The 12,621-nt window shown below is 36.5% G+C and overlaps 7 protein-coding genes across 7 annotated transcripts; 4 read left to right on the plus strand and 3 right to left on the minus strand.

Moving 5' to 3' along the window:
- Positions 1–332: 332 nt before the first annotated feature.
- On the plus strand, positions 333–4,407 carry B0P05DRAFT_565544 (uncharacterized protein). The gene is made up of 5 exons (XM_051580966.1): positions 333–1,465; positions 1,515–1,934; positions 1,978–2,794; positions 2,849–3,210; positions 3,263–4,407. Exons 1-5 carry the CDS (start codon positions 350–352, stop codon positions 4,391–4,393), a joined length of 3,846 nt encoding a protein of 1,281 aa, XP_051429284.1. The 5' UTR covers positions 333–349; the 3' UTR covers positions 4,394–4,407.
- Positions 4,408–4,571: 164 nt separating this feature from the next.
- On the minus strand, positions 4,572–5,524 carry B0P05DRAFT_592545 (uncharacterized protein; the record flags this gene model as incomplete). Its single annotated transcript, XM_051583000.1, has 2 exons — positions 4,572–5,087; positions 5,132–5,524. 2 exons carry the CDS (start codon positions 5,522–5,524, stop codon positions 4,572–4,574), a joined length of 909 nt encoding a protein of 302 aa, XP_051429285.1.
- A 1,342-nt stretch (positions 5,525–6,866) lies between these two features.
- On the plus strand, positions 6,867–8,774 carry B0P05DRAFT_592546 (uncharacterized protein; the record flags this gene model as incomplete). The annotated part of the gene is made up of 8 exons (XM_051583001.1): positions 6,867–7,106; positions 7,146–7,303; positions 7,350–7,824; positions 7,866–8,078; positions 8,124–8,268; positions 8,312–8,444; positions 8,494–8,569; positions 8,613–8,774. 8 exons carry the CDS (start codon positions 6,867–6,869, stop codon positions 8,772–8,774), a joined length of 1,602 nt encoding a protein of 533 aa, XP_051429286.1.
- On the minus strand, positions 8,613–9,303 carry B0P05DRAFT_565559 (Tim10/DDP family zinc finger-domain-containing protein). Its single transcript, XM_051580967.1, has 2 exons — positions 9,152–9,303; positions 8,613–9,102 (listed from the first exon to the last, which is right to left on the minus strand). The coding sequence occupies exons 1-2, from the start codon at positions 9,256–9,258 to the stop codon at positions 8,949–8,951; spliced, it is 261 nt and encodes an 86-aa protein (XP_051429287.1). The 5' UTR covers positions 9,259–9,303; the 3' UTR covers positions 8,613–8,948.
- Positions 9,304–10,906: 1,603 nt separating this feature from the next.
- On the plus strand, positions 10,907–11,065 carry B0P05DRAFT_452116 (uncharacterized protein; the record flags this gene model as incomplete). The annotated part of the gene is made up of 1 exon (XM_051573893.1): positions 10,907–11,065. A coding segment is annotated over one exon (159 nt), but the record flags the coding sequence as incomplete, so codon positions are not given.
- Positions 11,066–11,218: 153 nt separating this feature from the next.
- On the plus strand, positions 11,219–11,729 carry B0P05DRAFT_359345 (uncharacterized protein). The gene is made up of 3 exons (XM_051573614.1): positions 11,219–11,500; positions 11,559–11,630; positions 11,694–11,729. The coding sequence occupies exons 1-2, from the start codon at positions 11,308–11,310 to the stop codon at positions 11,570–11,572; spliced, it is 207 nt and encodes a 68-aa protein (XP_051429289.1). The 5' UTR covers positions 11,219–11,307; the 3' UTR covers positions 11,573–11,630; positions 11,694–11,729.
- Positions 11,730–11,822: 93 nt separating this feature from the next.
- Positions 11,823–12,305, minus strand: B0P05DRAFT_576239 (uncharacterized protein; the record flags this gene model as incomplete). The annotated part of the gene is made up of 2 exons (XM_051581692.1): positions 11,823–12,190; positions 12,266–12,305. The coding sequence occupies 2 exons, from the start codon at positions 12,303–12,305 to the stop codon at positions 11,823–11,825; spliced, it is 408 nt and encodes a 135-aa protein (XP_051429290.1).
- Between the last annotated feature and the right edge of the window lie 316 nt (positions 12,306–12,621).

Below are 12,621 nucleotides of genomic sequence, written 5' to 3' on the forward strand. Positions count from 1 at the left end.
CTTGGATTTGCTTTTTTCATTTTCAGACGATTTTTAATCTGACTACTGCTTTTATGTATATCGTACACAGACATGGAAAGCTCGACAGTAAAGATAGATTCGACCAAAAAAAATCAAGTTAAAAAAGCCATATGTCCTTTTGGCTTCCATCTTTGTTGTATTTCTCTTTTGTTTTCATTTCATTGCTTGCTATTGGCTGAAAATTCTTTTTGCAAATTCAATTAAACTTTCTGTAAAACACACCATTTCAGTGTAACGAGCTGAAATTTCGTCATTTTGACATCGTTTGTAATTTGAGAAATCACAAAAAAAAATTCCTTGGTAATTTATTCTTTTTTTTTCTTCATTAATGCAAAAACACCAAGATCAGATACCAAATAAACCATTAGGTCTTATTGAGCATGACTATTTTTCTTCTTCTGGGTCTCGAGAACCACATCTGACAACCCTTCAATCGTTTCAATCCTTACCTCCTAATAATGAAAAAAGGCCCAGCTCCACTCGTCGAGGATTCAATCGATTCGAAACAGCACCTCAAGATGGTTGGAAACGAATCAAGAAATGGATGGGTAGTCGTATCCAACTTCCTGTTAAACAAGCAACCCATAATCTCGAACGACAAGCAGAAGTCAATATGATTACACCACTTGTCATGGCCATGAGTTTTTCTCGAGACGAAAACAATGCAAGACGAATGCCTATCTTCCTCAACAGCATGACAGTCAGAGTCACTAAAGAAGACCAAGAAGACCAAGATCCTAAAAAGTCCAAGTTTCGTGGTACCTTGTTCAAAATTACTGTACAATATGGTACTGGATCTGGGAAAATCACCTGGTTTGTGTATCGTCGATATTGGGATTTCGTCAAGCTGCATTACCGGTATAAAACAATAAGTAATAATACACACAGTATACGTACACCCAAGTTCCCCAGTATACCAAAAGATCATTTTCGAAAACAAAAGAAAATAAGCCCAAGCAGACAGCAAAGTGCTTCTGACATCAATCAGTACACACCATTGGTGATGGACGAAGAGACTGTTATGGCACTTGCTACTGTGCATGAACAAGACACACCTTTACAAACACCAGCTGCAAGCGTTATATCCAGTCAGGTTGTCGATATTGTCAAGGCAGATCAAAAAGTATTACAAGCGATGGAGGACTATTTAAATCAGTTTATTATCTCAATCGGGCCTTGTGGACACACCAATCGACTCTGCAAATTTTTAGAAATTTCAGCCTTGGGCATGCAATTGTCTGCCAAATACGTGACAAGTTATCATGGGAAAGAAGGATATGCTTTTTTCCAGAGCAGAACAGATCGTGATCCTAGACATAAGCGAGCATTTATGCAAGACAGTATGATGTGTGTCTTGCCAACAACAGGAAGCAAAAGAAGATGCAAACCTAAATGGTTTCTTGTGCGTGATAGTTATATCGTATGCGTGGACGATCCCAGTCAAGTAAAGTACAGACAGACAGAATCATATTCTATTGACACACAGAATATAGACCGAGATTTACGATGTGTTTCTGTTTGATCAAGCTTTTGATATTCATCGACTTGGGTTTTTTCATGACAAGCGAGCACATGCAAAAACCGGTCGAAAGAAATTCAAAAATGCCATTGCAAATGCTTCTCACTGGACTTCAGGTAAATCCACCTTGTGCTTTAAAAACATGAATGGTGTTTATCATTTTCGAACAAAGAGTGAATATGCTGCGAAACAGTTTGAGAGATCAATCTTGCTTGCCAAGCAAAACTCAATCTGGTGTCAAGAGAATCGGTTCAAGAGTTTTGCCCCTATACGTGACAACACACCAACGACTTGGTATGTGGATGGAAGAGATTATTTTTGGGATGTATCGGTTGCTCTAGAAAACGCAAAAGAATGTATTTATATTCATGATTGGTGGTTATCTCCAGAACTAGTAAGTACAGTGGGAATGTGTGTATCCATCTTATCTAGCTTAGTTTCTAAGAAGACCAGCAGCTCAACATCTCGAATGGCGACTTGATCGTGTCTTGAGACGCAAAGCAGATCAAGGTATAAAAGTCTATATTGTGATGTACAAAGAAGTAGCCATGGCTCTTCCTTTGTTCTCTCACCAAGCAAAGCGACACTTGCTTTCTCTATCACCCAACATTTTCGTTCAACGACATCCTTCCCGTGCTCTTGATGTCTTTAACAAGGACATGGTGTTTTTCTGGGCACATCATGAAAAGATTTGTGTGGTCGATCATGAAGTGGCCTTTATTGGTGGCATTGACCAATGCTTTGGACGTTGGGATACACCTGCTCACCAAGTAGTGGACGATGCGAGTCCTGAACTCGACCCTTCAAATACACATCCTCAAATATGGCCTGGTAAAGACTATTCCAATCCCCGTATTATCGATTTCCATACACTGGACAAACCATTTGAAGACAATCAGGACAGAACCTTATTGCCTCGTATGCCCTGGCATGATATGTCCATGCGCATCGTAGGTCCGTCTGCACGAGATGTCGCCCGTCATTTCATTCAACGATGGAACTTTTTGCGTCGAAAGAAACCAGCGGCTCCTAAACGGCCTACGCCCATGTTGGTGCCGCCACCTGATACGTATATTCATCAGATCGGGCAGGAAGATGCACGTATTGGACATCCCCATCTTTCAACATCGTGTCGAGTCCAAATTCTGAGAAGTGTATCGCCATGGAGCATAGGATCCATCGACTATGTTGAACACAGTATCCAAACAGCTTATATCGAAAGTATTCGAGACTCCAACTACCTTGTCTATATAGGTAATGTAGATACTCTCTATGTCACACATGACTCAAACTCAACCTCTCTTTTAGAAAACCAGTTCTTTGTGACATCAACTCAGAGTGGAAATGCAGTGATTGAGAACAAGATTGGCGATGCTTTATTTGAGCGCATTGTACGTGCCCATCAACAGGGCAAGAAATGGAGAGCGATTATTATTATACCCCTGGTGCCTGGATTTCCAGCCAACATAGATGAAACAGAAGCCACAACAGTGCGTATCATTATGCAGTGCCAGTACTTTTCTGTGGCTCGGGGACCCCATTCCCTGTTGGCCAGATTGCATGATGCAGGTGTCTTGAATACGCATGAATACATTAATTTCTATGGCCTACGTAATTGGGGTAAATTGAACGGACAATACGTTACTGAGCAAGTGTACATCCATGCCAAGGTAAGATCATCACCCTTATAATAACCTATTGATCTGTATGTATGTATATTAGACCATGATTGTGGATGACAAGACGGTCATTATGGGATCCGCTAATATCAACGAACGATCCATGTTGGGTACGCGAGATTCTGAAATTGCTGCATGCATACAAGACGAAAAGAACTTGGTAGAAACATTGTTTGATAATGTGCCAGTCAAAGTAAGCCGATTTGCGCACACACTTCGTATGCGACTCATGTGCGAACATATCGGGCTGGATGTGGACCGTATGGACCGTGAACGATACACACAAGGCGATTATTTCCAGCAACCGGTCTGGTCTGATTGTCATTTGAACGAAAGTGTGGATTGTGTACCTCCTTATATTCAAGTCACAACGAACCCTACTGCCACTCAACAAGAAAAAGATCAAATTCAGCAAGAAGAACAAGATGTGTTATCCATGTCTGAATTAGAAGATGTCTTTTCAGACAGTTCAGACAGTAGTGATAGCAATGGTCCGGCAGCCAAGACACAATCGCCCCGTTCCTCTGTTCTTTCACCTGCCAAGTCTGTATTTCATAAACGCAAAAGTACAAAAGAAGACTACCTTGATTTCTGGACCTCACTGGACCCAGACACAGACAACAACGGGGATCGAAAAGCATGGCAAGAGTTCCACGCCACAGGGCAAACAAAACCAGAGGCCAAGGCACTCGACACACGTGAGTTTGAACCCAAATCCAATTATTATAGTAGTGCAAGATTAGATCCACTCGATATGGAAAACAAGACGGTCGGCGATGTCTATCAAATCCTTCAAGACCCACTTGCCGATACATTTCAAGTGTTTTGGCACATGTTGGCCAGGATCAATACGGACTTGTTTCGCCGATGTTTCTTGGTCACGCCTGATAATAACGTACGTAATTGGGATCAATACCATCATTACAACAAGATGGCAAAATTGTTTTTAGGTCGTGTGGATATCAAGCACGGTGGTACCAAGACAACAGCGGCGGCTGCCAATGTGACAGCCTTACCATTGACCGATCATGAACAAGTAGCTGTACGACAAGTCTTGGCCCATATTCGAGGTCATTTAGTCATTTGGCCACATCATTTTATGGAACAAGATGATGAACAAAATCAATTTTTATTTAATGTGGATAAGTTCGCGCCGCTTGAGATATTTGATTAAATACATAATAATAATAATAATAAAAGAAAAAAAATATTTACATAGAAAAGAGGTATATAATTAGTTATATGGGCATAAAAAAAAAGGTGTCATATAGAGCATAGGGATAGTATCATGTTAATCATAAAGCAAGAAAAAAAAAAAGGAGTGAAAAAAAAGAGCAAGGGAAGGGATATGCTTATTGCTGTGAAAATAAAAAGTGATTCAATGCATATTGACGTTGATTTGCTGTGCATTGAATGACACTTGTCTCATGATAAGCTGGATGAACAGGTGACGAAGAACAAGAAGACGCTGAAAGTGATAGTGAAGGAGAGGTCATTTTATAACCACCCATCAAGAATTCAAGATTGTCCATAAGAGGGTCATACAATTCTAATGTTGGGTGAATGATCGTCATAGGCTTTTGTTCAAACATAGGATAATGATTGAATAAGATATCAGGCATATATGTAAAATCATTTGGGTTGAAATAGTGTTCTTGCTCTGCCATCAACACCATTTCGTCTGAGGGTTGTGTTGAAGATCGATCTACACTGTTTTGTTTTGACATGGCATAAGTAGGTGGTGATACAGGCAAGAAAATACCTAAAGAATTGTATTGACTTCCATTCCTACGTGAGATACAGAATGGGCAATGTCGAACAAATCGAGCGATCAATTCCTTTGGAATCCAAGAATATCGCTTTCGAACCTAAGATTGCATAAATACCCTTTATTACTTGATAGACTGCTTACCAATGCAGATGTCTTGTCTCTTCCTCCATGATGTGCTTCACGATGTGCACGTACTAAAATACCATAGATTTGCTCTCTCATTGCTACTGGTTTTCCATCATGACAAACAGCCTGTCGAGGTGATAATTGAAACATTTTCTTGACCCAAAACCTGAATTGAGCTGTAGAGATAGCTGTGTTACGAGGGTCCTTCAAGACCTGCAAAATCATATCATATCGATCTTGATCAATCAATGCCTTGTCTCTTTTTTTTAATGACAAGTTGTGCAGATAATCTTGGATAATTGTCTCAAATACTTCACAAGAAGGGTATTGGTCTTGGTCATTATATTCTTTGTGGGGTATCATATAATCATTGAATGAAGGAGGTATAGGTTGCTGTATAAAGTTCATTTAAGTTCACTTTTATGATAATGCGCGGGAAAAAAAAAGAAGAAAGAGAGTAAGAAGAAGAAGAAAAAGGATACAAATTTATAAACAAAAAAGACATGCGAGGAGAATAAAGTAGAGAAATGTTACTTAACATGATAGGAGTGTAAAATGTCTATGAGGTTATATAATTGACACGGCATGACGATAGGGGAAACAAGTTGAAAAAATATATAAAGCGGTATACTTAAGGCATTGGCTCAGTCTCACGCACACATACACACACTTTCCCCTTTTTTTTGTTATTATTATTATTATTATTATCAGATGCACACTCCCTTTTTATTTATACAAATGTACATAAATTCAATATGAAGAAGAGAATAAAAAAAAGGGAGTCTTTTTATATGTCAAACTATTCTTTTCAATTTGATCTAATCAATGCATTACCGATAAAAACAACCGAAAAAAAAAAGAGCCATAGTAAATGTTAACCCTAACTTTATCTATTTACACAACATAAACCATGTTGTACTACACTCGAAGATCCAAACCATATGATTGGGTGGTTGTTACAATGAGCATTGACTTATAAATCACTTTTCTTTTTGGTTTAAGGATATTTTTTTTTCTTTTGAGAAATGAATAATGAATTACTTTACTTTATTTAATTCATGTACAGCATGTTTTTTTTCTGGGTCTACTATTTAAGAGCAGAAAGTCTTTATTTTAGTCAAAGAATGCATTTAGTCAAACACATTTCACTTGAACCTAATGTTTGAAAGAATGAGCATGATATGGGCATTACAGATGAACAACAACAACAACAAAACAAATTCTAAAGATATAATATGTAACGAAAAGACTCCTTATGTGCTCGAAAAAAAGAAAAGAAAAGACGGTAGCGTTGTCCTATTTTTCCTTCCTTAAACACCAAATCATAAAAGATAGGTATTTTTGTTCATTTTACTAGAATTCCTTGAGAACACAAGTCAAGAATGAAAGCTAAGAATCCAAGCCTTCTAACTTATATCAGCAAGGATGGCTTTTGTATACACAGCAAAGGGTATAAAAAAAAAGGACTGAATCAATTATACCCAAAAAGGGAATGATAAAATTGAATTTTATCAAATTATCTCTATTTGATCAGATTTAAATATGAAATTGATAATAGCCCTGAAGATATACAGAAAAGTAAGTGATCAATGTAATCCATCATAGACGACAACTGTCGTTATACTCTGACACGAAAAAGAAGTCTGTTCAGTCTATTGAGGAGATGCCTTGAGAGAGATTTTATTGGCTAATACAAAAACTAAAAAAAGCATTTTTTTTTTACGCACGCGCCTTAAATCACTCTTTATCCATGAAGGCAGCCAAAACAGTTCGTATTCATATCAATACGAATGATCAACCGCGTCCAGTCATATTCAATTATCGACAACTCTATAAGCGTGAACTCAAAAGACAAGAATCCCATGAGGATCTTCCACCTCTTAACACGCCAGACGACTTGTTTTATCAAGAACTGTTAAAGAAAGCAGAAAACTATGCCATGGATGAAGAAGAAGACGATGACAATGACGACGATGAAGAAAACGCGACAGTAAGTCTGACTCATACGAATCTCTATTGATCATAACAGGAATCGAAAAAACAAGTTGGCAATGATTATGACTTTGAAGATCCCTTTATTGATGACAGTGAAATGTTGTTGGATGAACCTCAAGAATACAGTGTGCCTGAATTTGATGGATTCTTTGTTTATCATGGTCCTTTAGATGGGCATGATGGCCATGAAGGGTAATAGTCTTTGTTTAGGATGGATAAACTCATCATGATTTGATAGAGAAAAGAAGACAACGACAACAACCAAACGAAAAGCACCTGCTAAATCAAAACCTTCTATTTCATCGTCTGCAGCTTCTCACAAGAAACCAACAACATCTATTACGCCATCCACAACAAATACTATGGCTACACCTACTACACCTACTACTACTATTACTACTATTACTACTACTACTACTACCAACACCACGGCTACTCCAAGTAGTCATCCTGCTACAGATAAACGTAAAAAGACAGACGAACAAGATGAAAACAAAAAGACAAAACCAGTCAAGAAACCAAGCGCTTCTCAACCTGCCAAGACAGAAGCAAAGCTTAAACCAAGTACCAGTACAAGCAGTAGCAGTGCACCTCTGAAGAAAGTAGCAAGTGTAACAGAACAACCTCCCAAAAAGAAAAAGAAAGTTGAAAATAAAGAAGAACCAAGTGAACCTGTAGATAAAAAGAAGAAATCGAATGTATCTCTTGAACTTGTAAGTGATATACTGCTTTTCTTTAAGTCTTATTTGAGTAGAAACCACTGGATCCAGAGATTGAAGCCTTGATGGATAAACTAAGACATGATGTTCAATTCGAGACATTTGAAAACAAGGCTAAATTTCCATTGACATTGAAGCCTACTGTATTGGAAGCAGGTCTTGTTGCTTTACGTAAACACAAGACGATTGACGAAAACCTTGTTCAACATCTCATGAAAATCTTGCCTTATAATCGATTCACACTCAAGGTAAACTGCTCATTATTCTGTAGTTATTCTAACAAGCCATGATAGAAATTCCTTACGACCAAGTCAGGGCAGATGAGAGTGGATGAATTACAACAGGAAATTGATGAATTAGCCATCTTGTTAAAGCACACCATTGACCGAATGATGCCTGAACAACAAAGACTGTTTCATGAGAAATTGGCCCAATCACGTAAGTAACAATCATGACTCATCAATAAGCTCACTTGGAACAGAAGAGCCTTCTAAGCCAGAAGAAGAAGAATCAACCCCTACACCCAAGTTCAAATGCAATGATGAAGTAAGAAAGATTCTTTATGATATTATACAGACAGAAGAACAATCAATACATATTGCCAATCAAGTAGCGTATGTGTTATTGCCATGATGCCATTAGGATAATTGACTTTTTCTGTAGATTACACAAGGACCCTGAAAAGAAACAAGAAGGACTTGCTTCTGATGGTAAAGCAAGAAAACTCATGTATCAAAGAGTAAGTCATGTTTGTAGAGATCTATTCATTCATCTTTTAATAGCTTTTGTCTTGTTGGCCAGAAGGTTGGATGAACTCGTATGAAATGAGTCGACAATACAGCCAATATAAATCCAAATTAGCACAAGCATCTGATAAGAAGACAGTGTCTGTAGACAAAAAGAGAAAAAGAGCAGAAGAAACACCACGCTGTAAGTTGGGTTGAATGTATATGTATTGACACCTAACAAAAACTATAGTGGAAAAACCCATACAAGTCATCTCAATAGACACAGATGATGACAATGACGATGGATCTTCAAAGTCATGGAAACAGTCGAATTCAATGCGAATTGATGCTTTGATCAGTCGACCCAATCCATAAGTTTATTAAATAGTATTATTGTTGACCCATCTTTTGCATCTTTTCTCCTACTTTTGTGTTGGTATCAAAGAATTTGGCAACACAGTTGTCAATACATAAAGTATCTTTTTGGGTGAGATCAGCCTGTCCATCGGATTGAATACATTTGGCATGACATGAATCAACAATTCTATGGGATAATTAGTATGTTGATGACGCGTCAATAGGTTGTATTTTACTTGTTGAACAAATCAGTCACCATCTCAAGTTCTTGCTCTGCCATAGCAATGTTTTGAGGGTTAATGGCTTGTTGTTGTTGTTGAGGAGCTACACCAAAGTATGACATGTTGAAGGATGGAAGAAAAAAAAAGTGTGACCCCCATGCATTTGGTGACCCCATCACGCTTGATTTCTGATTGGCCAAAAAAACACAGTCTTTCTTTTTTGGCGCCATTTTACTCTAAAGTCATATCTCGGTCAATTAGGGCAAGACATAACTCAGAGTCATAGAATGGCTTTTGTTTTTTGTTTTTTTGGCTAAAGACACAATTGGCTTGAATCGAGCAGCATGATACTCAAATGACTAGCAAGAATACGATCTTATTTTTTTTTACTTACCCTAAAATGGCAAATTGCTGGTTTTTTTTTTATGTAAAGGGGGATAAAAATATCGATATTTTTCTCGTCTCCCCAAATATAATCTTGATCCAATAACCAATAGGTAAAGACATACTATAATTGTTTAGCTGGATAAAAAACAGATATTTTTATATTGATGTAATAACGCATTCAAGTTAGACTGTTCATGTCTACTCTTTGCTTTGAATACAGATATTCTGTTGCTTACTATTGACTTTCTATCTCTCACTCTATTGAAACTTACTAAAATACCAAAGCCATCAATACATTGTAACCCAGTTGTGATTTCTACAAAAACGGTAAATTCAATTGAATAAAATGCGATTTTATTTTATCGATATTTAATTTAAAACTCCTGCTCCTTTCTTTTTCTATTTCTCCTAGGAATTGTATATTGACTCCCAGTTGTATCTAAATGTGCATATAGGTTTTTCCCATGTAAATAAATAAAGATACTAAATAAGACTAGACAGAAAAAAAGAACACAAAGAGAACAGAAAAAAAAACAAGTCTTCTCTTCTTTTTTCTTTTTCTTCTTTTACATCATCATTATTATGATGACCGGACTATGACTCAAATAAAAAAAAAAAAAAAAAAGTGACAAAGCAAAACGCAATGTGTTTGTCCCCCCAACATTTAATAAAAACGACGCTCTATTCTCCCCCCAAGTCTCTAACCAAAACAAAAAGAATAGAAACTTTAGGAAGATCAAAGAAGCAGTTTGACTAAAGCGGACATTTAAGCCTGAAAAAGGTCCATTTTCTTCTCTAAATTATAAAAAAAAACTTCTTTAAACTTCTACAAGTATGATATTGATCGGGAAAAAAAGGGGATTCTTTCAAATATGGATAAAATTGAATTCTAATGGGTCTTGTATAAAAACAAAAAAATATTTAAAACCGTTATTTTTATTCATTCACTTTTTTCTTTTTTATATAGATATTTCTTTTTTTCCCCATTTTCACTGATACAGTAATATCACCCTACATTTAAAATTTTTAGATTTAAAAAGAAAAAAAAGAAAAATGAAAGCGACCAACCATATATTGCGTAAATCTTTGGTGAATACCTCTGTTTCTGACAAGGCCTTTATTGATTTCTGTCGTTGTCTTTATCAAGCAAAAGCAGTCGTGCGTGAATTAGAATCATTCAGTAATTCTGTCTGTCCAGCCTTAAAATTATACCCTGAATTATTAAGAAACGAAAAAGAAGAAAATGGGGAAATGACTCGCTATGGTAATGGCCTATTGTTTGAACAAGTGACCAAGTACCTCAATACCACCTTCCGTAAGTTTACTCGTCTCTGTCGAATCCTCTTGGTTGTCTTGACCCAAATGGAAGCAAGTAGTATAGGACAGGTAAAGAGAGAGCGTATTGATTCTTTTCGAGTTGAAGTTTGGGAAGAATGGAAGACAGCTACAAGTATAAAGCAACGGTTAGTTTATTTTACCCAACAGTCGAACATGAATGACAAGACTGTTTATACCACAACAACCACTACCATGACAACAACAGATGATCTTTCATCCTCTACTACCACTACCACCACTACTACTTCAACTACTTCTTTACGATAAATGGTTTCCCTTAATATGTATTTTATATATATATATATTCATATAAACATACACACACATCCCCCCTTACCTCCTTTTTTTTTCAGCAAAAAAAAAACCATCCTTATATATACAACAAACAACAACAACAACAACAAATTCATTTTATTTAAAAATTTTTTTTTCTTGCTTCTATTCTAATGCATTCTACTCTCCTTTTTGTTCTGTTAACATTTCTATACATATATGTTTATATAAAAAAAAAGAGATTTTCTCTTTCTTTTTTTCAAAAAAAAAAAAATAAATCCAATTTACGGAAAAGTCGAAAATTGGAAATAGACCATCAGTTTATCCTTTCAGCACTTATTTTATCTATCATTAAAAGACAACAGGGTATTTTATATTGCTAAAAAAAACCACTTGCTCATCTCTCTTTTTTTCTCTTAATCAGCTTTGGCTAAGTAATGTCCTCATCTGGTCTATTTAATTTAAAAGAAAAAAGAAAAAAAAAATTCTCGCCCAGGTGAGTGGCGTCTTACTCGTAGATTGAATTTGTTCCATGTTCCGCTCATATAGAAGCAACAAGAACAATTTTGTTGTTACAAGAGCGAATGTACTTTATATAGAACTCTCTTTTTCGAGAAATGTTGAAAGAAAGGAAACATACAATTTAAGTAATATTTAAAAAAAAAGTTTCTATTGATTTCTACATGAATCAGGTGAATTCCGGCAGCTTTTCTCGTGAGAGATGAAGGTAGGACAAACAAACTGAATCACATTGGATAGCCAAGCATTGGTTTGACTTCATCATGGGTTGTTTGGAATACTGAGGCATAAATGCCCTTCTGAACTTCGAAGTGGCATTCCCGGTACTTTTATGTAGCAGTCGATTGGACATGAACAATATACTACCTGCAGTAGCCTCAAACACATACGGTTGTCCTTTAAAATCAACCAGTTCTACTGTCCCATTTGATTCAGCCACATTATCAAGACAAGTCCAACAAGCAACAGTGGGTTCCATCCGGTCCTCCAAATCCTGGTAATAATCAGAGTCTCTATGCCAGTCAAATTGTGAATGAACTGTATAGGGTGGTTTCACAATATATTGTTCATTCAGCTTATTACTTAATATTCTGCCTGCTAATGGTCACTTACTAAATAAATAGTTTGACTGGATAGTAATTGCGAAGCCCATGTATTATATTTGTTTAATATCAGATCAGATGCATTCATGGTTTTATTGTCCCAGTCAATAGAATCGCGCCATTTTTTGTATTCAGAAGGATTTGTTCGATAGGTCTGGTCAGGTGCATTGTCCCATACATAACCACAATGCAAAGGTTCTGTTGTTGTTATTTATCATAGTATGATCAACATTACCTAAAACACAGCCAAAATCTCGAACAAGATCATAGCCTTCGGTCATTAAATAATTCATAAGAATATCAGCTTCTTCATGCAATAAATAAACTTCATTTTCATCCAGTGCTATATGATTGAATTCAATACAT

This window comes from Gilbertella persicaria (assembly GCF_025201335.1).
Source record: "Gilbertella persicaria strain CBS 190.32 chromosome Unknown B0P05scaffold_81, whole genome shotgun sequence".
NCBI lineage: Eukaryota > Fungi > Mucoromycota > Mucoromycetes > Mucorales > Choanephoraceae > Gilbertella > Gilbertella persicaria.